The sequence below is a fragment of the Vespa velutina genome, chromosome 4, assembly GCF_912470025.1.
Source record: "Vespa velutina chromosome 4, iVesVel2.1, whole genome shotgun sequence".
NCBI lineage: Eukaryota > Metazoa > Arthropoda > Insecta > Hymenoptera > Vespidae > Vespa > Vespa velutina.
In genome coordinates, this window is record NC_062191.1 from 7772778 (window position 1) to 7800722 (window position 27945).

The 27945-nt window shown below is 28.8% G+C and overlaps 2 protein-coding genes across 4 annotated transcripts in view; one reads left to right on the forward strand and one right to left on the reverse strand.

Moving 5' to 3' along the window:
- The window catches only part of LOC124948715 (B9 domain-containing protein 1), a 104020-nt gene that overhangs the window by 73856 nt on the left and 2219 nt on the right, over positions 1 to 27945 (reverse strand). The window contains exon 5 of one of the 3 annotated variants that reach the window (XM_047492736.1): positions 23097 to 27941. The exons of the other annotated variants lie outside the window; for them this stretch is intronic. Within the exon in view, the coding sequence (XP_047348692.1) occupies positions 27838 to 27941 (104 nt within the window). The 3' untranslated portion in view covers positions 23097 to 27837. Of the gene's footprint in view, positions 1 to 23096; positions 27942 to 27945 lie in introns of those variants that run through there. 3 annotated transcript variants of the gene reach the window in all.
- On the forward strand, positions 1808 to 24179 carry LOC124948714 (trehalase-like). The gene is made up of 10 exons (XM_047492735.1): positions 1808 to 2610; positions 12992 to 13108; positions 13858 to 14159; positions 14429 to 14607; positions 15216 to 15397; positions 16124 to 16373; positions 16454 to 16694; positions 16796 to 16995; positions 22295 to 22473; positions 23001 to 24179. Exons 1-9 carry the CDS (start codon positions 2513 to 2515, stop codon positions 22466 to 22468), a joined length of 1743 nt encoding a protein of 580 aa, XP_047348691.1. The 5' UTR covers positions 1808 to 2512; the 3' UTR covers positions 22469 to 22473; positions 23001 to 24179.

Sequence of the window (27945 nt, forward strand, 5' to 3'; positions counted from 1 at the left end):
TCGATGATGTGTGCTGAACGTGATGCTCATCGAAGTCGAACGTACAAGATGATTCAGATAAGGAAGTGAATGAGTAAAATAAATTGATACCGGTTAGCGAGTTCACTACCATTCCAATTACGTACGAAGATGGAATCATAAATAGTATCTCCAAAAGAGGAACGTCAAAACGTGACGGATCGATATGGTCCTCGACGTTTCGATTTAACCTTCTATCTTCTCGATCTTATTTGACGAGAAACGAATATCGACATTTTCCGTTTCAATGAACTTTCCGGGTATTAATCATATTGAACGGTCTGCTTTGGCAATTTGAATTTATTTCCTGGAATATAATTTATAATCAAAATTTGACCAAACAACGAGATAATTCGAATTAATTTATAATGAGAATTAATTCGTAATTTTTTGGAATTAATGAAAAAATGCCAAGTTAATTACAAACTCGTTATATTATGTTGGATTAAATGCTTTATTTGCTTTTTTTTTTTTTCCTTTAACATATGTAATTTCCTTTAATATAGATAGTATGTCTTTATTATTAATTATTAGGGTCGATAGAGGAAATCATTATCAACAACTTTCATATAGGAACCCGTGTCCGGAAACGTTTCGTTTGGTAATTACTGAACATGATGTAGGTGCTAACCAGTTTAAATAATATAGCAGAATAATAATCCAAAATGTTCGTTATTTCAATATAAACTTCATTAAGGACACAACAATGGTTAGTTATGTTAGAGAAAATATTCTAACAACGAACATCAAGTTCTTTAATTACCAAACAAAACGTTCTCATACATGAGTTCTACATGAAAGTTGTTTATAATGATCTCCTCTGTCATCCCTAAAAGTTTGAAACAAACTCACAGTCTGTAGAGAAAGAGGCACACAGAGAGAGAGAGAGAGAGAGAGAGAGAGAGAGAGAGAGAGAGAGAGACTCTGGTACTACAGACATTCGAATTTTCATTTCCTTGTAGAGCTGCAATTCTATGTACTTTTTTTTATATTGCTTTGCACAAGTTTATTGGCTGTTCAACAAAATTTTTAGATCTCGATATTTGAATCGTTTGTCACTGTAGATCGAAATAAGCAGATAATCTGTAATTTTTCTATTGAATATGTTGCAAATATTGCCAATTAAATTTATAAGAGATAAAAATTTATGAGTATCAAAAGTATAGACAGTGTCATGTAATTCACGTATTTTTCAAATAGACGTTGATAATAAAATAAATAATTTAATGTTGATAAATAACTTTCACGTGAATTTATCAAAATAATATGTACAACCGTTTTCAGCTTATCAAATATATCAAAAAGAGTCTTGAAGAATAGTAATAAAAAAATTTTTTTACGATGTAATTATATTTAGCATAAAATAAGGGAATCACGATTTATATAATTTCGAGAATAACGTAAAAAAGTACCCGTTATGTTCAAAATTTTATTTAACAATATAATTAAAACGAAAGAAGCGCATACTCCTTGAGAACTATGTTCTAAAGAAGATCGTGCTTATCAGTTACATGAATATAATCTTAATACATTTTAATCGATGTTTCTCCTTGAAAATTCCACGAGCGAGCAAATACATCTTAATCATTTTTATCAAGTCACATCGATCAAACGAAAGAATCGAGACGAAAGAGGAATAGGCATATGGTGCGTTTCGCGGAATGATAAAGTTCACCTGAAAATTATAATCGTTGACCAATAAGCATCGAGGAGAATCCTAGTGTTGACCAATCAACGATAAGTCCTTATCGCCGCGCGAAGGAAATGTCGAGTATATAACCACTTATCCTGCTACGTTCAAGTCGAGTGAAATAGGTACGCACGAGTTCGTATCCATCGATAGAGCGAAATAGACAGAGAGAAAATTAAATAATTGTATCCGCATAGAAGTGAAAAAGAAAAAAAGAAAGGGAGAAGGAGAGGGAGAAAAAGATAAAGAGTTATAACGAAGATAAAGAGTTCGAAGGCGAAAGAGATAAGAAAAAGAAAGAGATAGAAAATGTACTTATATCTTCTTTCTTAAAAAGAAAGACAGAGAAAATATTACTACTCTTATCGAGTTACAATAATCATTAGAAGGCTGTTGTTCTCGGAGCTCGTAAGCACGAGAAAGAAAGAGAGAGAGAGAAAGAGAAAAAGAGAGGAAGGGAGAGAGAGAAACAGAGGGAGGGAGAAAGAAAGAGAGAGAAGAGTGAAAGAGCAAGAAACTACGGTCGGAGAGCGGATGTCCTTTTCTTTCTCTGTCTAACTCGAGCGTATATGTCGTAGTAATAGCCGGTGTGTCAGTCGATTGACCGATCGTTGCTCGGCGCGGATCGGTCGGTCTCGCGACTAAGGGGGCTTCGCGTGCCCATAAATCCTCGTAAAAAAGCTAAATTCTAATTTGTTACAACATTCTATCGATTATTATCGTCAAGTGAAGAAAAAGAGAAAAAGAGAGAGAGAGAGAGAGATAAATAAAAAAAGAAAAGAAAAAGAGAAAAAAAACGTAGAGATGGCGATTGGAATTCTTTTGATTTTGGCTGTAATTGCTGCTTCGGGCAGCGCAGCTTCCATTAAGAGGGAGAACAACAGCCCGGACCTCTGTACCAGGTGAGCGAAAGGAGATCGTAAAGGTCTCTCTATAATTTAGATTTATATTTCTATCACATTGAATCCAATGCCGATTATAACGAGACATTTAATGAAGTTACTTTGTATTTTACAATTTGTCCTTATCTTTCGTTTTCTCATAACTTATTGATCGATCCTCTTTAAATCTTCTATCTATCGATCTATCGAATCGAATCTATTCTTTCTTTCTACAAGTTCGAATGTAAAAAAGCAAGTTTCGTTGGTTTTTTTATTTATTTTGCCTTATATAACTCAAGATCCACGTTTGCCTTTCCATTTTGATAGTTGTAAAAACGCTATACCCAAATTCGTCTCATTCCGGCAAGACAGCGATATAAATCGAATTATAGAAAATGTTTCTTTTTTCTATGCAACTTCTCGCATTCCTTGAGTCGTTAATGCGATAAAAGTCGAACGTTGTTAAATTGCTCGCTAGAATACCATTAAAAACTGTAAATGTTAATGTTAGCGTTTACTTTGTCTACGAAATGTTGGAAATTATATGAATATGCGATTGGAGTTTTCACTATTTACGTTTAAACTCGTTCAGTTAGTAATGGACAGTCCAATGCATATATTTTGATTCTTTTTGTCAGACATACATATATATACAAAAATTATATTACTCTGCAATTGAAAAAAAAAAATTTATTTGAAATTCTATTCTCATATTTTCTTATGATTTGTAATTTTGAAAAGAAAGAGTAGTAATGGATTCATAAATCTAATCTTGTTTATACTTTCAAGATAAGTATATCATCACATAACAAGATACATTTTCACTTTATTATTTTCTTATAAAAAGATAATAAATAAATGCAGATAGCGTAACAACTTGAGATAGAAAAAAAAAAAGAAATTATTCATTATCTTATAACACCTTTATCACGAAATGTTTTTCATAGAATTAAAGTTGATGATAAGCTTAAGGATAATCCTGCAGTTTTATATATATATATATAGCCGTGATTTTGTATGCAATTTTCATTGATCATACAAATATTTCAATTCTTATTGCGTGATCGTTTGACTGGCTAAATTATAAAAATAAGTTACAAAATTCGTCTATCTGCAGTAATTTTTAATATAATTTGTATCCATAAATATTTGACTTTGTTTTCCTGTTTCTTGTTTTTCGTTACTAGTTATCCAATAATTTCAAAAATAATTTCGAGCAGGAAAATTTTTGTAAATATAACAAGAAAATACAAACTAGTAATCAAAGAAATGATTGAAGATGATATTATGATATTCTTTGACCATGACATTAAAACAAACGTCCATGATTTCTTTAATGATTTGTTCATTGATCGCTTTGAGTATATACATTCTAATCAAACGATAATAAATATGTAATTGTTTCTTATCGCTTCAAAGATAATGATAACAAATAGACGAGAAGAAATAAAACAGAAAATTCAAAGATACTTATTATGCTACATAACTATTTTTTCTTCCATTTGATGATACTCTTATCGCTTCTGATTAATCGATAATTTTGTAAAAATTATGTATTTTTTTTTTTTTTCTTTTATCTTTGATAACTAATCGTTTCAATCGAAGAAAGAACTTTTCTTCTCTGCTTTTTTTTTTAACGAAATAAGGTTATTGTTATTTACTTTTCATTTGATCGATTCAAAGTCGTTTACTTCGACGTGACGTATGTAATATCATAAATATTATCAATTTCTGATTATTATTATTTACTTATTCCCCAATATTTCAAATCTTCATAAAAATTTTTTAATTTAATATTTTAGATCGTATCAATATATCTATAAAATTATTACCAATCGAACTCTTTCTATAATCATTTTGCACGATAGTATCTAATTTTTGAAATAATTCTATGATGCTTTTACATATTTGAAAAATTATAATGTTGGAAGAGAATGAAAAACAAAGATATTCTGTAAAAGACGTAGTTTATCGATGTTATCATCGAATACATGAAAATAATTATCTTCGGATACATGCGAAAATAATGATTGAATTAAGACACTGTTATGCTACTCAACGGAAAAGAGAAGAAAGAAAATATAATTGTCTAAAAAGGTTTAAAAAATTGGCGGCGATTTTATCACGATAAGAAGTCCTTGATTCGTCTTTAATTTGGTGTTTAAAACCTGTTAAATCTTCATCAAAGTATATAATTCGATTACATATCTGTATACTTATAGAAATTTTTATATAAGTACACATAAAGTGGATTTTTATTTTTAATTCCATTGTTTTATTCGATCCACCGAAAAACATTTTAAAATCAAATAAAATCGTGAAGAAGCTTTGTGTGAAAAGAAAAGAAAACAAAAAAAAAATACAAACAAAGAAATACGTGAAATAACAATTGATTGACGTTACAAAAGATTTTTCAAACGATTTCATAATTGGCTATTTTCTCGTAATCATAGAATTCTGAACGAAATTACATCGCGGTGGATTTGTCATTGATAACGTTGCTAGTCATCGTCGATAACGTTGCTTGTATCGAGAGGAAATCGAAACATGCCAAGTTTGCACGAATTTGCAATTCAGAGATCGTTTCTTTCGTAATATCCATTGATCGATGGCAATTAGAGATAATAATGATTGTCTCATTAGATTCCAGAATTTATATAGTTACCGGTTGTCATTCTTTCTCTTCTTCTTTATTCTTCTCCTTTTATTTTTTTGTATCTTTTCTTACATGCCAGAATATAGGCATAAATCGTATCAAAAAAAATATATATACATATATATTTTATATATAGACGTGTTTGATCCGATAGATTACGTTTTATGCATGTCGATTTCCATTGGTGACAAAGAATAAATGAGTAACATTGGTAAACGTTATCCATACGAGTTGGGATAAGCCTTATCATCGGAACATATGTGGAATTGGACACATCGAGAGAAAGAAGGGAAAGAAAACGAGCACATCCGAAAGGTCCCACATCCATCGACTCATGATTCGTTTTCCTTCCCGTGTTATCTATTTTACAATTCCCTATACACACACACACGCACACACATATATATATATATATATATATATATTATATATTATATATGTTATATATATATTGACTTGAATCGTCTTCAAACGATTATCTCATCGACATAATAATGTCTTAAATTTCTCTTTTCAGAGATTTTCTATTTGAAATTTTTCTATTTGAGCCCGCTATCATGATATATTTGAAAATTCATAAAAATTTATTTTGTCTTTTAAAAGATAAAAGAAAATTGTTATAATAATAATCATTTAGTTTTATTATCTTTTTCGATCTTTTTCGAAAATTTCTTTATATCAATTGCTATAATATGAGAATTAATCGATATGAATTTTGTTCTATAAACAGTTAACAATTTATACTTTTGTTTTAATTAAATAATAAACTTCACCGAATATAATGTGGTTTATACTTTCTCTTTTTTTTTCAATTTTATATTTAATATCTAATAATTTAACTAAACGATATGATAGGAGTTCCTAGAAATATTGAAAGTACAGAGCATAGCGAATCAAATAGAAACCGAGGTTATTACGTGCCGTTCATTCGTATTAGTTGAAACTCTTGAAACGAGCTGCGAGGCAACAACAATGACCTTTCACTGAAATCATAGGTAATTATGGAGATATTTATCATCGGCATGACACGAATTCTATTTGACGCACCTCTATGCATACAATGCTCCTTATTAAATTGTAAAATTGTACAATTTCATTGTTTATTACTGTTTTATTAATCTATAAACTCACGAAGAATGTATTATATAACAATATAATGTAAGTCATAAATATTTGAAGAGAGGTATAATTTCAAACAAAACTTTAGAGTTTTTTTATTAAAAATTATTCTATTTTCTTAAAGAATAGAATTTTTCTTAAGATAATTAACGAACTGTATCTTTCTCTCTTCTATTGTAATTAACCAGAGAATATTTGTAGATCCATTATTTTGGATTTATATTTCTTCAATGTTGTATCTTTTGATGCTTCGTAGCTTCTATGAAAGAATATTCGGAAATTGTATTTAAAAAATAATTACTAACATACATCACGGAAAATAAAAATTTGTCAATGAATTTTTGTAGGTCCACTTAGATGAATTTATTTATTGAAATATGTCGAATTAATACATTTGTATTCTTTCACGTTTTTCATCGAAGAAAAAAATAGTAAATTATTAGAGAGTAAATATAGTATTATTTTAGTATTATCCCGTAGTTTCCCGTTATCGTGAAATCTCAATTTTCTTCATTTTTTGAGGAAAAGATAAAGAAAGAAGATTAAACAACTCTTAGTAAAAAGGACTTTCCTTAGATAAATTCGTTCCCGAAACGAAACAATATGAAATTGATTAGTCGGTCAAAATCATGTCTTTTTTTTTTTTTTTATTATAAAACGTCCGTAATTAAATTTTTTATAATCCAATCGTATTACGCCTGTAAAAAAAATTATCGCAAATCTCGAATGCTTCGTGCTTCGTAATAAAAATTTTCTATTATCTATTTTAGCACCTTATTGACGGAAAATATAAATAAATTTATAATAACGTTCGATTCGTGCTTACCCATCAAGGAACGTAAATAAAAGAGAATATAATTTTAAATAAAACATTCAAATAAATTCCCGATATAAAATCGATAATAGATTTAAACGTTTTCGATAATAAAAATTATAATAATTTACATAGTTACGGAGATAAATTAAATGGAACATGATAAAAATACTCTAGAGAGTAATTTTTTTTTCTTCTAGAAGGATAAGATCTAAGCTAATTTAAGAGTAATTCAGTCCATTCCACTTTCTCTTTTAACTAGTGACATCGAACAAAAGGAGAAAAATCGTCCTTCTCGGGGGTAGAAAGTTTGTCACGATACCCAAGGGGTGAAATTTGCAATGAAGTAGGGCTGGTTTAAGCCGGTATAATGTCTCCATAAAGACTTGTTTTATGAGCATGAAGGAAGCATTTTTGTTGGTGGACTGTATACTGTTGGCGCTGTATGATACTCAATGAAAAAGTATTGTCGATCGGAACGACTAAAGTTTATCTTTTTCAAGTATTACGATAGTACTATGTTATCATATCGTATCGAATATGAAGTGATTGTTTGTGGTAAAAGTTATCAATGCTTTTAATTTTATCTGTCATTAGTAGGTTACTTCTAATCAGAATATCCGTCAGTATTAAACAAAAAACTTGTTGTTTTTAATTAAAAATATATTCTACTCACATCGGATTTGAATGTTTCCATTACATATTAACATATGAATTTAATGAAAACATTTCATTCAAGATCATTTATTTATAAGAAGGCTATCATTAATAAATAAATACATTTTTCATCTTCCAGATATATAAAATACATGGATATATATAATTAATTTTAGCATTTATATATCCCCTTATCACGTCTCATCGCTTTGATATTTAATATCCATTTATTTATGATATCACGATAATTATTAAATTCGATTTAATTGATTTACCATCTAATAGTATTAAAAATTGTTATTATACCGTTTAATGTACAATGTGATGCAGGATAAATGTTTTTGACGATAGATGAATTATCTTTCTTGCATTATTTATGGCTCTCATTAACACGAAATACTTGATAAATCGGTATTATGAAAGCAACTACGGACGAACGAATCGAATTACGTTAGAGTTTGACATGAATTTTCGGGATTGCGATTCGACGGTTAGTATTATTTATCAATAATATCACCAAATTAAAGCTGACTCTATTCCAAACTGTAACAGAAGTACATTTGTATCGATCGTTCTTTTAATTATTGCAAACGGTTATTGAAAAAAAAAAAAAGAAAAAAAAAGAAGAGAAAAAAGAAATAGTTAAAAGCAAAATTAATCGTTCGACTGCATTGTGCAGACCTACCTAATAAAAAAAAAAAAAAAAAGAAAAGAAAGTAAAGAAATAAAATGTTTGATCCGTAAACCTTTGTCCGTAAAACTTTTTTATCGGGTCAAAATATTTTAGAGCTTGTGAATTTTTCATTTGTCAAATTTAATTGACCTGCCGGTCAAGAGAGTTCATTATTATTTACGTATAGAACGATTTCTAAATATAACGAATCTGGTCGATATCTTATTATATCGTAAGAAAATAATTAATTTTTTATGAATCAATACCAAAATTAATTCCTTTTTATAAATAAGCAGACGACAATAAAATTCTAAGAAAGTACGATTTCATTGAATAATTTTTCTCAAGGAGATAAAGGATAGTCTTCTTGAATTTTCATTTAATTTATCTCTGTTACGTCTAAAACGACTACGAAATATGTTAAACATTAAGAAAACATTAAAATAAGTTAAATAATATTATCTCTTATCTCATTTTACATGGGAACGCTTAAGTGCAACAATAATCGTTTTCAAACGATTCGGTAATGTCAATTGCTGAAAAAAAATTATCGTCGATATTTTTGTTGTTTGGTTTGCATTTCTGAAAATATTCGAAATAGAAGTGGAAGATTTATGTGGGTCTATTTTGATTCTACTTTCCAAGTTGTAGGAGTCCACGAAGATAACCTACGATTTTCTCATAGTAGAAAAATACGAAGACGAAGGACGATAAAGTTTCCTCGAAGACGAAACGTTCCTGCAGTTGTACGGATATAAGGAGTATTGGTACGATGTAGTTCGAAGTGAGAAGGAAAAAGAGTGAAAAGTATTGACGATGAGCTTTCTCTTTAACCGGCACATATATACGACATATACATATATATATGTACATGCATTGTATATATGATACTTGAGTTTGGTGGGATGATATTTGCTGAAATAAGAAATGAAGAGAAAGAAAGAAAGAAAGAAAGAAAGAGAGAGAAAACACAAAGAAGAGATAACCGTACACGATTGGCTCCTCAATTGACCCATGAAACCTCAATATAGTTCAATCTTGAACGAAGATATCGATACATCGTTGATGAAGAGACATTATGTTGCGACATTATGTATCAGACATATGATTCGAATCGTAAAATTCGAATAATTCTGATTTCGATACGTACCTATCAATCAATTTTTTTTTCTTCTCTTATATTCGTAAATATTTAATCTCTCTCTTAATAATGTTTCTTTTCATGTCCGACGCGTTACCCGATCTCACTCGATCAACCAAATCAAATTTATCTAACGAAGATATATCTACGTTTTATTTGGATACCCGAGAGAAGAAAGAGTAAAAATTGGTTTTCGATCGACAAGTTTTTTATTTATATTTATTCGTGGTGACCGACGTCTACTGTTGAAAAAATCTTTGAATCAAGAATAGTTGATTTAAAAAGATTATTGATTTGTGACAGTTTGCCAGTTATCATTAAATCCATTATAGTTATATTATATACTATATATGTGTGTGTATATGCATATATAGGATGTTAACTTTTTAACTTGAATACTTAAAATATTTCTGTTGCTTTTGATGATATAAAAATGTTTTAGAATAACACATTGATTGATTCATTTAAATATTTTTCTTCGAAATTTTTTTAAATAACGACAAATATAAAAACAAATATATCTTTATTATAACATTGTAATGTTTTATTGTTAGACGAATTAACGATATTAATTAAAGAGTATAATATATCAGTAGGCTTAATTAATTAACTTTCAGATTAGTATAAGAAATTCTATATCTATATACACGATATAGTATTTGAAAATCGATGGAATTTTTCTATATCGTTTAACTGTCATAAATATGTCATTTCTCAAACATGTATGTTTTTTAACGCTTTGCAACAACGATGTAACGTTGTAACAGAAATCAATAGAAAAAGTTATTGGTAGAATTTATCGCTGACCTCGATCGACTGTAACTGTGAAATATGTTATCGGAATATGATAATTATAAATTCTTACAATGCAATTTTTATTTAAAAAAAAAAAAAAAAAAAGAATTTAGGTAATACGAAATATGCAAATTAAGTTTACTGTATATAGGGACTACGGAAAAGGAATAAACGTAGCAAAACAGATCGATACGTATGTTGACATTTTCCGATTATCGCATGGAACGAACGTTATTTGTTAAAGAAATCATGGACAATCGGATTTTATTTGCATTTGATGTAACACTTTGATAATGCGTATGTACATGGACAATGTAAATGCATTTTATCATAGAAATTTTTACGCTATCCGATACTGTTAACGATATCGTTATACTAAATTAAATTGAAACAGAGTTTATAATTTTATCCGATAAGGTTTGATAAAATATGCTGTTTAAATAAAAAGAGGAGGATAATTTAGAAAAATTATAAATGATTATAGATCGGAACAACATAAAACTATAAAATGAACCGTAATGAATAATAAAGCTTCGATCATTATAAAACATAATTTATGCAACGCAAACTTTAAGATTTCAAGTTATTAAAAATAAAAATTTCTGAAATCTTTTACATATTATTCAGTACCATCATACAAGAATTTTCTAATTAATTTCCTTTTTAAAGTGAATATGAATTCATTAAATAAATATACATATATATCTAAATATGTATACGCAGTCACATACACGCACATATAAGATACTCTTCACATAAAAAAAAAAAAAAAAAAAAAAAAAAAGAAAAGAAAAGAGACTGGATCACTCGAAATTGTATGATTTATCTAACGCGTCGAGTATAAAAGAGCATTTCTTAATATTATATCCGTCTAGCACGATTTTCGCGCTCCATCAATGCTATTATATAGTAGAAATCTCAAAGGATTTTCGTAGATAGAAATTTTAGAAAGGAATAAAACGAATCGTAGCAATAGTGGTGGTTAGTAATAAAAATTTCATGACTGAGGATGACAGGTCAATGTACCGCAAGATTTTCTTTTTCCTTTTCATTTCTTTTTTTTTTTTTTTTTCTTTTTTTTCTTGCTTCATCAAGACGAGCATGAACTTGGTGGAACGATCCCGAGGTTGACATCATCATCTTTTTTTTTTTTATCGCGATAGACTAAAGAATAAAATTCGAAGAAGAAAGAGAGAGAAAAAGAGATAGAGAGAGAAAGAGAGAGAGAGAGAGAGAGAGAGAGAGAGAAATAGGACGAAAGAAAAATAACGAAAGAAAATTTATTTGTCATCTAAGAACGCGAGCTATGTCGTCGCATAAGATCCATATCATATACTAATTATTTTATGACAAAAGAATATAAAATAAATTGCCTGAATTTGATTAGTTTTTTCTTTTATAATCAAATGTAACTATGAAAATTTCTTAACGAACTTTCAAACCAGGAATTATATCACTTATAGATTATTTTCCATTGATTTCAAGAAGTTTTTCAAATATCTAATTCTTGAAAGAAATTCAATGAAATTCAATATTCTTCGATTTCATCTATTTTATTGTAGTATCGTTATATATATATATATATAGTAGCATTCGATGAAATCCTTTGATTTTAATTCTCTTAATACTCTTTGAAAATATTAGAAATAGAAGGAGTAAAAGAGATCCCACTTCTGAATGTACATCAGAAATTACATTTTTTACGATAAAACGAAGTTTCTCCAATGAAAAGAAAGATCCAAGAAGGTAGATTAGTCCGAAGGTAATTCCCAAGGCACTTGAAAGCTTTGATTGGCTACTTCGTTTAGTTCGCCAATGGCAAAACAGAAAAATCTTTTTCTTTTTCTATCTTACCTTCCTTCTCAAAGTTCATGACATAAGAGATTCTCTAAAGTCCATTCGAGGATCACTTTTATTACAGCTCGTATCCTCGAGAATTTAGAAATATGTCCGAAGAGTAAACGAAAATTTAAACCATATTTCTAAAACCAATGTCCCCATATTACAAAGTAAAAAAAAGCGAGAAATAAAAATTGTAAAAACAAGACTCATAAAGATCCTGGTTTAGTTCGGACCCACGAACCAAACATGTTTTTTCATTTATTTTAAATCAAATTCAAACTTTTCGATCCACCTCCTATCTTAATATAATATCAAAAAGTATGATCGTATCTTTTCCGTTTCTCCCCCAAAAAAAAAAAAAAAAAAAAAAGGAGAAAAAGAAAAATAAGCTTTCTCGTTCTCTTTTATTTGACATCTTATTAAAAAGATTCTCAAACCACATATTTATTCCCTTAGCTGTCGCAGAAATCTGACATTTTTCCACTCTCCGATAGTTACCATATTGAAATCACGTCCCGGTTTTTATTGATAAGACTTAAAAAAAAAAAAAAAAAAAAAAAAAAAAAAAAGAAAAAAAAAGAGAGAAAAAAAAAAAAAAAAAAAAAAAAAGGGTTTCGTATCGATGAAAATCGATCAAAAGGCAAAAGACGATAGTAACTTTATCCATTCCGCTACATAATTTTTATTTTTTCTTTCAACTTACAGCCAGATCTATTGTCAAGGGGATCTTTTAAGAACCGTACAATTGGCGGAGATCTTCAATGATAGTAAAACCTTCGTCGATTTGTATCAGAAGGACGACCCGCAAATAACACTTGCTAAGTAAGTAACTCCATTCTATTTTTATATATATATATCAATTATTATTATTAATAAATATACTTTTTTTTTTTAATTGAACGTGGATATTTTTCATTGTAATAAAAATTAGATTTAATATTTTTAGAGATAAATTTTTCTTAAGTTATTATCGAAAATGATTTAAATTTTCCTTTGAACAATCGACATTCACATTTTCATCGATGTAAGAGATATGTGTTTCCACCAGCTGCTTTTTATTGTCGCGAAATAATGCAAACGTAAGTACTCGCGTTCTACGAGGGACAAAATATCTCGTCTAAAAGATATTCAAATTGTATCTTAGATCGCTGTAATCAGTGAAACATCTTACGAGAGAAGATTCTGTATAATGTTCGAAATAAAAATTTCCAAACGACTTCGTCCTATGCAGTAAAAAATAGAAGAAGAAAAAAAAAAGAGAATTTTACAAATTGATCGTTAATAAATTTGTTAAATGGATCGCAATTATACGCCTAATGGATGTCCACTGATCATTAACTCACATCAGATGAATAAACAGTATCAGCTGTGCAATTCATTATGTCAGTTTCTTTTTCTTGTTACGTCAATCGCATGTTATTCAATATAACGATTCTTAAGTTACACAACTCTCACAGCAATTTAACTTTTACATTCCATCATAATTTCATAATTAACAAACGAAGCGTTTTATCGATTTTGAAGATAGATATAATATACTAAGTATTTAACATAGACTAACTATCTTTCAGCTTCAAGAAATTAATGGAGGAAACAAATAATCAACCGAATCGTTCCCAAGTTGCTCAATTCGTCTTGGATAATTTCTCGACAGAAGATGAGCTCGATAACTACACGTTATCGGATTGGCAAGAAAATCCTCCGTTTTTGAAGACCATCGAGGATCCTAATCTACGAAAGTGGGCGAAGGAATTAAACGAAATATGGAAGAAATTGGCGAGGAAGATAAAACCAATAGTGGCTAAACATCCAGACAGACATAGTCTCATTTACGTGGATAATCCGTTCATAGTACCGGGTGGTCGATTCAAAGGTAAAACAAAAAAAAAAGAAAAAAGGAAAAGAAGTAAAATACTTATCTAACAACTATTTAATCCGATAATTTAATAAGTAAACTTAACAAGTATTAACTGTCATTATGAAATACATTAACAAATTGCACGTTATAATATCTGACATTTTAAACACTATTTTGATGTATTCGCGAACATTTAAAAGTAGTATTGTGTGAGAAATAAATTTTGAAACAAAAAAGATTTGATTCAAAGAGATTTTCAATATTAAAAATAATTTTTTTAACAGAGTTCTACTATTGGGACAGTTATTGGGTAATCGAAGGATTATTAATATGCGGAATGAAAGATACTGCCAGAGGAATGATAAACAACTTTTTATCGATGGTCGACAAATTCGGATTCATACCTAACGGTGGTCGTATCTACTATCTCATGAGAAGTCATCCCCCATTGTTAATTCCCATGGTAAGTCTCAACGGTCCTTAAATATAATTTTGAATTATACATGTATGTATATGGAATACGCGAGTGTACATGTATTACTTTTTATTGAGCTTGATCTTTTGATTTTAATGATCAAATTATCGTTTAGACAATGATTAATCTATATTTACAATTCAATTTTAATCAAATATATTGATCGATTCTTTTTTAACTATTCCAAATATTTGAAAGCCGTGTATGATGAATTATGGTATCAATTAAAGAATAAAATAATTTCAAGATAGAAAATTCTTTTGAAAGAAATTCTTTTCATAAGTTCTCATTGATTTTTTTCTTTTTCTTTATTTACTATACTTCCTTTCTCTTTCTCTCTTTCTCTTTTCTTTGCCCTTGGCTTTTAAGGAAAATATTCGTTAAACTTAGAAGGAAGATGAACTTGTTAAAGATCTTCAAGTAGGATATACCCTTAATATAACCCGAGTGAAAATCGTTTATTTTCAAGCATTAATTTCACGAATATTATATTTTCACAAACTTGCTATCAAGATTTTGAAAAAGTTTTAATTCATTTCTTCTTCGTATTCCTCCTTAACATTCTAATCATTCCTCTTGTCTATTTTCCGTCACAGGTCAAGCTATATCTGGAATATACGCAAGATTATGAGTATTTGAATGACGTTATAGGGACCTTAGAGAAAGAGTTCGATTATTGGATGAAATACAAGATGACTAATGTGAAGAAAAATGGAAAAATTTATAGTATGGCCCATTACAACGTTCACAGCAAAGGACCACGTCCAGAAAGTTACAAGTACATTAAAATTTAAATATTTTGTTTCAATGCAGATTCAATATATTCGGTTCCTTTCAATAAATATCCATTTAATATTACTAATAATAAAATAAAATTTTTAAATGATATTTATGAAAATTAATATAAGTACGTACATTGTTGAATAACGTTAAAGATACGGTGGTATACAAAATTTCATTTAAATTTTAATATAATTATTTACATAATATAAACAAAAAAGAAAAACAGAATTTCTATAAAGCAATATAGTAAAAAAATTACTATAATACTATAAAGCATCAAATCGGTTGAAATTTTTTATATTTTCATTATTTGTCGAAATATTACGAATCTTGTTGAGGTTCGATACGTTTCACAAGGAAATGAAGATCACAAAATCATTTGATAACTATACAATTGCATTTGATCCATTTCAAACTTAATTGAGAAACTATCAAAATGAAATATTCTTTTCCTTTCATAATAAATTAACTGTGCACGATAGTTTGAAACAACTCCTTTACCTAGACGATCATAAAGATGAAATTCCTTTTACAAGAATAGATCATTTTTAATATCTCAAAATATTCATTTTAAATAAATGAAAAAAAGATGAATATATTTTACTTATTCCTCAATCAGGATTTTATTAACGTAACGTAACGATATTCTTTTTTTTTTTTTTTTTTTGAAGATCACGATAATATCAACTTATCTTATTAATAAATGACTTACTAATTTCAGGGAAGATTACAAATTGGCACAAAAATTGTCGGATGTCGATAAGCAACATTCTCTTTACAACAATTTGAAAGCCGGCGCTGAAAGTGGTTGGGACTTTTCAGGAAGATGGTTTATTGGGCCAGATGGAAAAGAATCAAACAATTTGATCGATATCAATACAAAGAACATTATACCAGTTGATTTGAATAGCTTTCTTCAAAGAAATGCTCATATTCTTGTCGAATTTCACACCAGAATGAATAACACACAAGTAAGTTTGCATTTGTCCGTATGATCGAGGAATAACTTCACGATTGAAAACATAACTTTGTCATGATAATTGTTTCGTAGAAAATCTCATATTATCTAAAGATAGCAGAACAATTTCAAGAAGGTATCAACGAGGTCTTGTGGAACGACGAATTTAAAATTTGGATGGATTATAATATGAAGAATCACCGTCATAGGACATCCTTTTATCCTACCAACCTGACACCTTTATACACATTAAGTTACAATACTAGTAATGTCAGAGAGATCGCACTTAATGTCATATCTTATTTGAAAAAAATGAAAATTAATTCGTACTTTGGTAGGTTTTATTATCATCTAGAATTTATTACCATCGTCGAGTCCAAAATGCATTGAAATTAATACATATTACGTAATCAATTTATTTTATCGTCTATATAGGCGGAACTCCAACATCTCTGAATCAAACTGGTGAACAATGGGATTTCCCTAACGCGTGGCCACCCTTACAATCAATAATCATTCAAGGATTATATCGAACTAACATTAAAGAAGTTGTTGAAGTTAGCTTGGATTTTGCTCTTGAGTGGCTCGAATCAAATTATATTGGCTATGAAGCTACTGGAAAGATGTTCGAAAAGGTAAGCTATTTCAATGGAATATTTGAGTACACGTTTTAACATTTTAATACAAAAAATTCTTTAGTAATGTATGTAAAGCCAAAGGAATAGATAATTTTTAGCAAATTTTTTTATACAAGTTACTCGATATAATAGCTTAAACTGCAATAGATCTATTCGTGTTTTTTATCTTTCTTTCTTCTTTTTTTTCATCAAGCCGAAATATTTCGTTAATATTATCAAATTTTATGAATACACTTTAAGATATAAAGAAGATGTTAATTTAGTCGACCTTGCAAATTAAAGTGCTCACCGTTCCGAAAATTCTTAGAATAGCAAATGAAATGAATAAGAGGATACGAAGCGTTAAAAGCATTATTTTTGGGATTTACAGAGAAGGAATTTTTAATCGACCAGATTAGATGAAGTTTGTATAAACGTTGAAGGGTCCGTATCGTCACACTATTCTGTATATTCTCTCTCTCCTTCATTCCCTAACTCGTGTTAACTCGGTCCATCGATGAAAAGATATTTCGAAGGATAATGCTATGAGTCCTCTGATTTATTTGCGATGGAACCCGATTGTTCGTAAACCCAGCTTTGTTCTTGGGTCAACTAATGTTAGAATAACGTCATGATATCTTAAGAAGAAACGAGAAGAATGATTGTGTTGTAAAGGATCGGACAAGAGTAGCATACAATACGAATTCCCTTCTTTATAGATCACATTTTTCTTTATTTCTTTCGAATTGTACAAAATATGAAAGACACTTATTCTCTTTCTTTCTCGATTGTATTCAGGCCAGATAAGTCGATAATTCCTTTTAGAAATGTCCCCTACGTTTCTAATTCTATCTAATTCCATTTATCACAACTTTCAACACAACTTTCGCTCCGTACATTTTGTACATAGATATATAATACGTATGTACCTATATATATATATATATATATGTATAAGGGTATGTACCAGTCTCGATCTACATCAAACGAACAAGTTCTCAAATGGAAAAAGATATTCCGTAAGGCTTACCAAATAGGAATATTACTTTTATCGATGAAAGTTTTGATGATACGATCAAAAAGTTCGCCAAGTCGATTTTCGAATCTCGAGACAGAAACGCCGCGTTCTTGGTAAATTCGATGAACGGGAAAAGACGTAAGGGTATAAAATAAGACAAGCTTGACTCCAAAAGGACGCTCTTTGCACGATGATTAAATACAGGAAAAATACGGTTTACCGATACGATACAAAGAACACTAAAAGAAGATATTTCTTTCTGTGCCATAATCAATAACCGAATGAAAATTAATATTCTTCGAGTTATAGTTACACAGTGACTCTTGAAAGTAATCCACTTTTACACTTCTTAAGGCGGAATTTTTATTCCAACTATTTTCCCTTTTTCTTTCTTTTTTCCTCTTTTTTTTTTTTGAAGGATATAATATTCTAAAATTGTAAATATCTGGATTCAGGAATATTACATCGTGAAGTCTTATTATCAAAATCGTAAATAATCATTTTGTAGATACAACCTCGAAATTAACAAAATAATGCTTTATTTATTAAGGATTAATTTGTTAATATTGTCAAAAGAAGTCATAACGACAGTTTATAAACCTTAAAATTTTCTTATATCTATTCATAATTTCAAGACACTTCGTTTATACTTAGTAAAATTATTTGCTTTTAAAAAACGTAAAAATACTTTTAATGCTTATTGTACGTAAATACACTATATACTAAGTAGATGGTTAACTGTAAACGAACGTGAAACTAAGACGACTCTTTTATGAATCGCTGAACTTAAATATATACGTAACGAGAACGAGAATAAAACGCAAACGACCTGGAATGGATATTAAGGTGATAATAATAATATACACACCCATACACATCGAAAAATGTATTAAAATTTTCAATCGGGTTGTTTCAGTTTTATTATTATCGCGACTATTCATTCCATGTAGAAACGTGTTCAAATTCCGAAACAATTTTTTATTTTTTTCACGTTTTATTTTTCGCGCGAAAAACTTTTCTATTCTGTTTATCAAGAAGCGAAGAATAGAAATTGATAGTAGTTTGAATCAGAATTCACGGATGAAGAAGGATTGCATATTCAAAAGTTCTATGAATGGAAGTAAAAAGAAAAAGGGAAAGAAAGAAAGAGAGAAAGAGAGAGAAAAGAATATAAAAAAGGATGAAAAGATAAGATAATCGAGAAGAAAGACATTGCGATAAGACGAAAAAGAAAATCAATCGCGTTGGGAAGTTAACGGTGATTCGTTGACGGAAATTAACAATCCATTCAGTTCAGTAAACGAACGTTGAATGAATATCAACGGTTTAATTAAAATTCTCGTATTGAACCACAAAGAAGGATAACCAAAGTATATTTGCATGAACTCGTACGAGAGAGAGAAAGAGAGAGAGAGAGAATTTTTTATTCTCACGTTTATGTAAGAATTTCTCAAAGTCCGTCTGAATTTCACATTAGAGTTCTTCTTTGGATTTTAATGAAAGAAAAAAAAAAATTATATATATATATATATATATATATATATTTGTAGGTTTCGATAGTAGGTAAATCATTCATCTTATTGATTACGTAACGAATGATGATTTTTCAAAGGGAAACTGATGAAAGGAGTTTCATTTTTCATCGTAACATAAATTTTTATTTCTATTGAAATCACAAGATCTCAATCTTTCTCTCTCTCTCTCTCTCTCTCTCTCTCTCTCTCTCTCTCTCTCTCTCTCTTTCTCTCACTCTCTCTTTGTGTCTTTCTTCTCATTCCTTTTTTTTTTTTTTGATATTTCTGTAATCTAACTTTTTTTCTGTCTTCAAGTTTGATTTAGTAAGAAACGCGAACAATAAATCATTTCAATCGAATAGAATGTTATAAAGCTTCATTCAGAAAAATAAATAATCTATCTCTTTTCTTCGGAAAAAAAGCAAAGATATTCATAGTCAGAAGGCAGAACGAATTATTAAATGATCCTCTGATCCTCTCCATTGTCAGAAGTTGTAGAGAGAGCATTATCCGTGAATGAATTTCTAACAATCGTCGTCCTTCTAACAAGCAAAGTTTTTCCGTTGAATCCCAAAGCGTCCTGACATTATCAGTAATAAGGATAATATCGTTAAACGAGAAAAAATGTCAAGAGTAGTCTAAATCGTCTTTGCATTTGGAAAAAAACTTTGGGTTGTAAAGGATCAATGGTAGCAATGCAAAAGTAACATTGAATTTTTATTGCATTTTTAAAGATCTTTTTGAAGTTTTATTATATTTAAGGATCTCTTGTGTTGTTTATCGCAAATGGTCGCATTGTTTCGTCAAAAATATTTCAAAGTATGTTAAAGAAATTTGATGATGGCATATAAATGATGTTTTTAAAAGTAAAGAAAAAGAGAGAGAGAGAGAGAGAGAAAGAGAGAGAGAGAGAGAGAGAGAGAGAAATACCAAACAATTAATATTTAAGAGAGAAAAAAAATTAATGCTAATTTAACTAATTAATTATAATTAAGAATGAAATTAAATGAAGTGAAAATAATTAATTAAATTAGGATTATTTGAATTCAAATTATATTATTAAAAAAAAAAAGAAGAGAAAAAGGAATATAACGATCGAGGACGTAAAAAAATAGAAAAATTTGACATCTATTCGACCTAAATAATAAAACATTCTATACACTTAAATCTTTGAATATCCTTAAAGCTTTATAATCTTCGTTTTAAAGTGTCAGGTCCTTCTCTACGAATGAAATACGGAAAGGTATTCCCGAACGCGAAGGAATTTACTATTTCTCGCGTTAAAATGCTGAATCGTTTGTTCATTCATTCGTTCGTTCATTCGTTCATTCGTTCGTTCGTTCGTTTTTTCGTTCTATCGAACGAACGAAAAGAATACTGAAAAGTTGATCTATCGAAACTGGCCATTTTCCATTTCCTCGGAAATTCATCCAAGAATAAAGCACCAATATCGCACGATACTACCATCGTAAAATTGCCGAGGCAGCAAAACGAGAAGAATTTTTACAGTTATAAAAATTCTAGTTTCTTCTCTCTTTTTTCTTTTTTTTTTTTCTTTTTCTTTTTTTTTATTTGAAAGTCCATCTCTTTCAATAGCCATTATATATGACTTTTTAACCGATAAATCGAAAAAAGCTTTATATTTGTATGTATATAATATGGGTCATTTAATGTACTTACATTATCTATATTCACTTTCTGTGCATATATATGTATGTGTGTATAGCTGTTTTCAGAAGCTTTATAACGTCACCGTCAGATTTGTATGAATTGAAGTATAATTATGAAATAGTAATTATTCTCTTTCGTCCACAAAATGTAAATGAATTTGAATAATCAAATATAAATATTGAAATAAGATAGACAGATAGATAAATAGAGAGAGAGAGAGAGGGAGAGAGAGAAAAAGAGAAAGACAAAGCATCGTGACTTCTACGAATTAACTTCGAAATGAAAAATCTCGATTATCTACAGAAAATGAATATTCGAATGTGCGAATTGACGTTTCTCGACTTTTTTTTACGACTGTGTCATCGCCTCAACCCGTCAACGAGAAAAGTACGAATAAGTCCGGGTATTACGTTGGGTATAAAGTCAAGTTAGTGCTTCGTCTGTGTGCTAGATTAAAAATTTTAAATCGACATTTTCAACAAAGCCGCGAAATCATCTGTCCTACTATGTCGAGTCCTTCGACCTACCAACTGAGAGATCATAAAAAGAAAACCAAATTCTTACGAACTTTTTCTTCTTTATCCATTTCATGTCTGATAATGATATTCTCCATTAAAAAATAAAATCTTTTTGTAACTGTTTATACATCTAACCGGTGGCATTGTTTTGCTATAAACAAAAATATCAATATTAATATAATATTAAATAGTATAATATTAAATCATATTATACTATTTAATATTTCAATACATCTCTCTTTCTCATGATGCAGAATGACATAATAATTATCCTTAAGGCAAAGGATTCGTAGAAATTTATTATCATCACTAACTCTCTCTCTCTCTCTCTCTTTATGCTTTTTTCCTGTAGAATTTACAAAGATTAGTATTCAAGCGTCTATTTCGATCGGTCGAGTTCATTCGGCTTCCCTTTAATATGGAATTAGACGAGGTAAATGGGGTGCATGTCTTATGAGAACAGGTTCTCTATAGATATAACTCCGGGTGACATAGCATCGTGGCAGTGTCTCAAGTTCGACTTAATTATTAAACTCAATCGGTTGTATTTGCTTTGGGCTTACTAATTATTTATCATATTTACATTTGATTTGCAGTATGATGCTACTTCGCCAGGTAAAGGAGGCGGTGGTGGCGAATATAATGTTCAAGAAGGCTTTGGATGGACGAACGGCATTGTTTTTGAATTCATAAAAACATTCTACCAAGCAAAATTGAACAACAGTGTTAGCAATAATAATCCAAATGACCTTAACAATAATGTAGAATAATAAAGGTAAATATAAGAATATTTATTTATTAGATTGCTCACGGGCAAAAAAATCAAAAATAGTTTATAACGTTCATTTAAATTATTAAAAATAATTTGAATATATTTGAAAATCATTGAATTGAAGTGTATTAAAGAAAATGAAATTTTGTAAAAAACAATTCACGTCCTAGGCGGAACTTTGGAATAAATTTATATGAGATAAATTTCATCCTAAATTATTCTTTATGAGGTACGATACAAAAAAAAATCTTAGTAAATTTGGATCTCTCTTTCCAATCACGATTTAGTCTTTCTCTCTTTTTTTTTTCGCGAAAGTAATTATAGATATACCTGAGATTTATGTCGGAGTTATCTTTCTTAATATTCTTGCCTTACTTTTCTTTATACGAATAATATTATTCTTGAACCTTTCCTTTTATAGATGATGAAAATGATCGCAAGATATATAAATTTATATATTCACAAAGCATAAAATAAATAAAATACTTCCGAAACTCTAACGATAATAATATTATTTAATTTCTTTGTAGAACGACTGGATGCTGTGCCAAACGTGATTTTGCCAATGAATCTAGTCCATAAGCGAAATAGAAGAGCAAAGTTACCAAATCGCATTTAAACGTATTCTATCCTACTTAAAAAAAAAATAAATAAATAAATAAATATAAAAGGGAAAAAATTTTGTATAACTACATTCAATACTTTTCCCGAGTAATATTAATAATAATTATAACAAAAAAGATATCAAAGTTAACGCAATAGAAAGACGTTTTTATTAAAATTACAAAGAAATTAGGATTGTTAAGAGACGTATCGAATACATTTTGGAATGTAAAGTTCTATATATATCTATTGTTAATATAGATATATAGAACTTATATAAAGATAAAAAATAGAATTAATATAAAGTTTTATGTATCTTATTATATATAATATGTATTGTTAATATATACCCACGCGTGCACGTATGTATATAAACGCCAAGATAAGTGTTAATCGTTCGACGGATTATTTATTGTATTTTCGTATTAGTTATGCTATAGAATCGCTGGAACGTTACTATATATAGACTTTTTTATTTACGAACTTTCGTCGAATCAACGAAACTTAGTCTTCAAGATTAGAGAATAATGTCCCAAGGGAGAAACGATATATCGAAAAAGATTTAAACTTTCTTCGAAGGACCGAACGAATTACTGTGTTATCTTGATTGTTATAACTGAGTCAGTATTGTTATGTAAAAATATAGTCCTAATTAATAATTTAATACTATTAGACAATAAATGATTATGGTAATTTCTCTATGATAAGATCATTCCGCATGGAGAATGGCGCTGGCGGCAGATCTCCGGCTAGAATTATTTCTTACATTGGCATTTAATCGTTATTTTAAATAAATAGATATAATATGTGTGTGTATATATATATATATATGTGTGTGTGTATATATGTACAAGTATATATAAATACTAAGGCATTATGAACGGGTAATCGCTTAACTATCGACTAAAATTAAATATTTCCAATTAATTATTACGAAGAGCGATCTTATCGCTTGAATATAGATTTGTATCAATCTTTCAGATCCTATTTTGTATTAGTAACAAAACTTGGAAAATATTTGTATATTATGTAAACCGTGACCTGAAAATTGTACAATATATGTACGTATATATATTATATATAATAATAAATTCATTGTAATTGCATATTTGTGAAAATAAAATATAACTTATTTCACTGTAATATACATATTATTCACATGACTTTCTACGAATAGAAACATAAGCCATAAATTTTGGTGCAAAACTTAATTGCAAAAGTTATGATAAACGATGCTACTAAGATATATACGATATTACGATATTTTACATCCTTCGACATATATATATTCTAGTAACAGTTGTAATGATCTTTACTTTGTTTTTTGGATGGCTAAAAAAACATGCTCTTAATATTAATAGAAAATAATAGTCTTAATGAATGCATAGAAAAATATTCTTATCGAAATAAAAATAAAGAATACTGAACAAATCTATTGTTCTCATTTTTTTTTTCGCATGATACCTGACAATAGATTTTGTTTAAAGTATTGATATTCCATATACGACATAATTGCTGTAATTATTATCAATACTGTAAGACCACCTACAAGTAGGGCTAAGTAATATTTTGTCATTCGATGCCAATAGTAAATATTATCAGACTTATGGGAAACATTCGTAATTCATCTATACTTTCTTTCTTTTTGTTTTTTTTTGTTTTAATAAGAAATTATAAGAAATATTTAAGTATTAGTTGGATATATAGATTTATGTAGTTTTTTTCGCGTGCAGTACGTTTAACTTTATTTTTTAAACTCATTTAAAGAATAAATCATTTTTTTCAGGGATCGAATAAATACTGTAGAGCTTGAGATAATTGCAAAGAATTTATACCAGCAAGAGGCATTCATATTCTGGATACCGCTTAATAGTCATAAATAAAAGAAATCCATTAACATATTCAGATTCATTTCAACAACCAAATATAATTCTCATAATAATGCTTCGTGTATAATTTTTATATGAAAGTTAGAAATAAAATTTAAAGAAATAAAAAAGCCTTTCTTAATTGTTTAAAAAGTGTCATTAAAATTGAAACACTAATAATGACTCAAATTAGTATGGCTTATTTCAATGTAATAATATCAAAGTCATATCAAAACACATAATTCTGCTATCTTGGATCGTCTTATGAGTACAATAATTTTAGTTATTATTATAAATTTAAAAATTACGAATAAAATAAAAAATACAACGAATTTTACAATTACAGCAATTTTTATTAGAGCAACGCGTGCGTGAACATTCTAAGCTTCTAAGCATTAATATAGATATATGTAATGGTATTTTCTTTCGAAATAAAAATATCAATCTGAAATATCTTTGATAGGATAATTAATTAATTAATTAATTAATTAATTAATTAATTAATTAATTAGGAGGAATTTTGGAGAAGTATTCTAAAATTATATAAATATTGAAATAACATTATTATTCTTTCTTTTAGCTAAACAAATATTTCTCATCTTTATTTACTTTTTTTCCTTTCTTTAAACTTGATTCAAAATCTACCTTCCTCATTAACAATGTTTGCTTCATTAGTTACAACGTTATGCGTTACACTTCTTGCAGTTCGAAAGTCGAAAAGCGTATTACTGTTATTATAAGCTCACTATTTGAATTTAATACAATGTCGCCTTTGATAAGGACGAAATCGCGAAACGAAAAGCTTGTTCATTTTAGTTGATCACGAATCACACATACATAAATATATACACACATATGTACGTTCGTGAGATACATCAAAGTATCGTACATTTCAATCTTTGAAATCGTAATTGAAATGGAAATTCGAATGTGAAACTTTTGCAAACTATGCACAGATATTTAAGTCTTTTGCAAAAAATATTATAGTAATTAACTTAAGTCAACTCTCTTATCTGCTGATAAATTAAAAAAAAAATTGACATTCCATCGTAGACGATAATATATAAATGATCGTTATATAAACTAGTAACTTGTGAAGTACGATAAATCATGAAAAAAATCGAATACGATATCTTTTCATATCATTCTTCTATTTACTGAATGGTATATTCCTTAGTCGTTCAATCGATATATATGTATGTATTTATGTATTTATACATGTATTCTATTTTTTCTAAATAAAATTGATTAAAATGTCAATTGCTGCGTATTAATCTTGTACAAATCGATATATTCATCTAATACCTTTCATAACTTCTTAATAAATAAAATATGCAAGAAATTTCATTATCATATTTTTATATTAGACTTTATTCTTATTAAAAGCAAACTTTTAGTCTTCTAAAAATCGTAAAAAAAATTTTAATAATGTTTTAAATAAAAAAAAAAAAAAAGAAAAAAAAAGAACACAAGAAAAAAGCCTGCCAAATCGAGTATCGATCAATAGTTATACCTGTAGTATTCAATTTATTAAAGTCACGAAAGAAACTCATAGAGGAAAGAAAAATAGAACCAGAAAACCTACGATTTTTCTAATACTATACCATTCTAAAAAATGTATCATAATAAACTTCAATGAACGCTTATCTCTCTCATATTTCATCCTCCTCATTCATATGCATTATACCCATATGCAAATGTAAAGAAATGAACATTGAGAGGTAAGATAGCAAATGTCCCATGAGAGTAATTTCCTAGTTTCCTGCAGTCTCAATAATAATTTCGTTTAATTCCACGTTATCATGGCACTTCCTAGTTTTGTCAAAATGTCATTGTGATATACGATAATAACCGGGTCGTTTTGCCTTAAGAACTTTTTTTAGGAAACCATAAGTGTAATGTTAAAGTACCATAACCGGTTATGTTTTACTTAACATCCAGTATATGAATATTAATGAAGAAATTTTGCATGACTACGTGCCAATTTACCTTCACCGAAATAACAAGGGACCATTATATTTCTATATATAATCCTATTTCTTTGTTAACCGTTTGCGTACCACGGGCCACTTTCGCGCTCTTCAGATTTTGTATCGAAAAAACCCAAGGCATTTGGCCAAAACAGACAACTGACGGCCCATCCGAAATTTGTTGAAACGCTCTCAGCCTTTCAGACGCATGTACGTCGCATCGCTGTCAGTAAACAAATTTGTATTTTGTTGTTACCTATTCTAAATTAATAGAATATATATATATATATATATATATATATATATATATATATATTTTCATTCATAACTGAATTTGGTATAAAAGAAACAAACACGAAAAGCGCGGCCCCGTTGTTTACCGCATTGAACATGACAAGCGCTATCGCGCTCTTCGGCTTTTTTCGATACGTAATCGAAGGAGCGCTATCGCGCTCCTCGGCGTTTTTCAATCATGTTTTGTCAAAACCCTCTGGTACGCAAACGGTTAAAATTGTTGTAGCTATTACTTTTATAACGAATTATGGAATTTTGATCTCTTAGAAATTAGTGATCCCTTTTATTCAAATTAATTACATCGTGCGAAAACAGTTACATTTTTCAATAGAAATCAAAATGATGAAATTGAATTGAAAATTATTAAGAAGTCATATCCATGAAAAAGATCAAAGTCTAAAAATAAGAAAATAACAATAGAACGGCACAACCATATAGCGTTTCATTTAGTACGAACATATAGACAGATCAAAGCGTAACTTCGAATTGAATTCAGACAGATATTATAAGTGTACAAGTAGAATTTAATGAAAATTTATGGCGAGAAAAATAAAATAAAGTGAGACGGAAATGTCAGATGAGATGCGTTAATAGAAAAAAAGAAGAAAAAAGAAACGAAAAAAAAATATTGCTCATTTTCCTTTATTTTCTCCATTGTTGTAGCCCAATTTCAGAAAATCTTTCAGTACGACGTTAAAGGTCAAGATAACGTGTCCTTGAACCTTCATGCGAGTCACTGT

Bases quoted from the DNA above. Each gene is read 5' to 3' on its own strand.
- LOC124948714 (XM_047492735.1), top strand. From the start codon at position 2,513: ATGGCGATTGGAATTCTTTTGATTTTGGCTGTAATTGCTGCTTCGGGC. The intron at 14,160-14,428 runs GTAAAACAAAAA...TTTTTTTAACAG, and splicing joins ACCGGGTGGTCGATTCAAAG to AGTTCTACTATTGGGACAGT. The intron at 16,996-22,294 runs GTAAGCTATTTC...TTTGATTTGCAG, and splicing joins CTGGAAAGATGTTCGAAAAG to TATGATGCTACTTCGCCAGG.